Below are 2,614 nucleotides of genomic sequence, written 5' to 3'. Positions count from 1 at the left end.
ATTTTGGAAACCACACTTGGTTTGTCGGTTGCTTGTAACTATTTAAAGTGTATTTTCTAAGCCTACTTTAGATAGTGGTCTTAAGAAATGGTCATCATTCTTAAAAGAACTACAAGTGTAACCTTTCTGAATATTGCTTCAAACTCTGTCTTAAACAATTTTGCTTTTAATTAAATATTTAATTAAACTAATTAAAGATCCATGGAAAGGGGGAAAAGCTCAACAGTGGAGTGGTTATACTAAGGAAATGCCCACACCCTCGTTTAACAATGCCATGTAGAAGGATGGTTGTTACCAGGTCAGAGATTTCCATGTGCTCAAAAATGTGCCAAACAGGTGAAAAGCCAGCAGAATTAAAACAAATGATTTATTCCAAGTTCTATCAGTTTAAAGTTTTTCCGAATTTATTACAGAAGTGAACAATGAAATGAGAAACAAGCTCTCACAGCTGAAGGATTCGTAACAAAGTCATTATCTACATCACCTTGATTGAAGAGGTTTAGAGTGTTTCTGTTATTCTGAATCCATGAGGAAAGTTTCGAAGTCCAGATCCAAGTCAGAAACCAGGGCACTTACGAAGTCATCAACAGAAGGACACTTCTGAAGCATACCTGCAAACAAAGAAAGGTCAGCACTGCGTTCACCAGGAGGCAACAGGAACCACAAAGACACAAACTCAAATCCACACACTAGAGGAACACTCTGGCTTTCTGCATCAAGACTCTGGCTGTATAACCTGACTGCAAGAACATTTTATAAAGTCATGGACTGTGTGTGGGCCTTGGAGCAATTTATAATTTTAATGCATTTTTACTAACAAATCAATCCTTAGCTTAGAGATTTAGGCCTAAATATATTTCCTGAGGGCTATTATTTTTGCATATATGACTACACCCTTACAGACTGATATCAGAAGACTGATTTTTTTATTTAGTTATCTTTGACTTGGATGATTCAGAATTTAATAAGTTTAATTACCTATCCAGTTTCGTCATCAAGTTCTATACACTTTACAATCAATTAGATGTTAATTCTTTTATAGAAGTCTTATATCAGAATCAAATTATTGGCTTTCCTCCAGATTTCCCTGTCTCAGAGAACTCCTAGCTTTGCAACTTACTAACTGTGTAATGCAGAAGTCACTTAAATCTCTGGCACCCAAATTTCCTACAAGGATGCTTTAAGGATCAAACAAGAAGATGTAGAAGCAATGAAGCACCATGCCTAGCATATATTAAGAATTCAATAAAAAGCTGAATTCGTACTCTTTCTTCACTCGAAAGAAGCCAAAACGCAAAGATTTATGCAATTAACCTTCTTGCTTCAACCTACATTCTTGGCAGGAAATGCTAACTCAAGGGTTGAACAGGCTCTATATACTGACCTTTACTTTGGGAGATGAATTCTGTAAAACCATCTTCAAAATCAAGGCATTAAAAGACTGCCGGAATCCTGTACTGTTCTCTGAACCTGTATTGCAAGTCAGTGACCGCGAAGGCAGCATCTGCTGTGTGGAAAGGATCAGGCCAGGTCATGGGCACACAGGTGGGCAGGCTCAGTCACAGCGTGAGGGTGAGAAGGACACGCACAGCAGTGTATCCATATGGGGGAAAGCCAGCCTGGACCCCTGCTGCATACCACACATAAAAACTGACTTGAGAGGGTCACAGACCTAAGCGTAAACACTAAAATTACCGTCTTAAAAAACCTCATGAAGTATCCTTGTGACTCTGAAGTAGGTATGCTTTCTTAGGACACAGAAAGCAATGACCATAAAAGGAAAAAATGTCAGATTTCATCAAAATTAAAAATGTCTCTTGAAAAGAAACCATTAAACCAATGAGTAGACAGATGAAAGAGTAGGAAAAAATACAAAACGTATCTCACAGAAGACTGGTATCCAGAATGTATAAAGAACAACTTCGACCCATTGTAAAAAGATTTTTTTTTTAATTACAAATTGACAAAAGATTTTACCTTCACAAGGTCAGGTTTTTCACAGAAGATGATATATGAATAAATAACACAACTAATAGGCATTGAGAAGACATTCAACATCATTAGTCATTAGGGAAATGAAAACCAAACCCACAATGAGATACTATGACACATCCACCAGAATAGCTAATTTTTGTTGTTGTTGTTGTTTTCCAGGTTAGAGTGCAGCAGCGTGAACATGGCTCACTGCGGCCTTGACTTCCCAGGCTCAGGTGATCCTCCCGCCTCAGCTTGAGAGTAGCTGGGACCACAGGTGTGTGCCACCATGCCCTGCTAGTTTTTAAACTTCTTGTAGAGATGGGGTCTTGTCATGTTGCCCAGGCTGGTCTTGAACTTCTGGGCTCAAGCGATCCTCCTACCTTGCTTTGGCCTCTCAAAGTGCTGGGATTACAGGTGTGAGCCACCGTGCTATATCAAATGTTGACAAGGCTGTGGGCAACCTGAATTGTCATACATTTGTGGTGAAAGGACAAAATGATATAATCACTTTGAAAAAAAGTCTAACAGTGTCTTATGAAACTAAACATATACCTATGCAAGGACCCAGCAATTTCACTCCCAGGTATTTATCCAAGAGAAATGAAAGCATATGTCAACAAAGAAACAACTTGTACAA

General features: G+C 38.6%; 1 protein-coding gene across 1 annotated transcript in view; it reads right to left on the bottom strand.

Moving 5' to 3' along the window:
• Positions 1 to 351: 351 nt before the first annotated feature.
• The window catches only part of MIPEP (mitochondrial intermediate peptidase), a 152,327-nt gene continuing 150,064 nt past the window's right edge, over positions 352 to 2,614 (bottom strand). Inside the window, exon 19 of the mRNA XM_026454224.1 lies at positions 352 to 611. Within this exon, the coding sequence (XP_026310009.1) occupies positions 514 to 611 (98 nt within the window). The 3' untranslated portion in view covers positions 352 to 513. The remainder of the gene's footprint in view (positions 612 to 2,614) is intronic.

Source organism: Piliocolobus tephrosceles, chromosome X (assembly GCF_002776525.5).
Source record: "Piliocolobus tephrosceles isolate RC106 chromosome X, ASM277652v3, whole genome shotgun sequence".
NCBI lineage: Eukaryota > Metazoa > Chordata > Mammalia > Primates > Cercopithecidae > Piliocolobus > Piliocolobus tephrosceles.
Note: the sequence above shows the minus strand (reverse complement) of the source record. Positions and strands in the feature narration are given on the sequence as shown.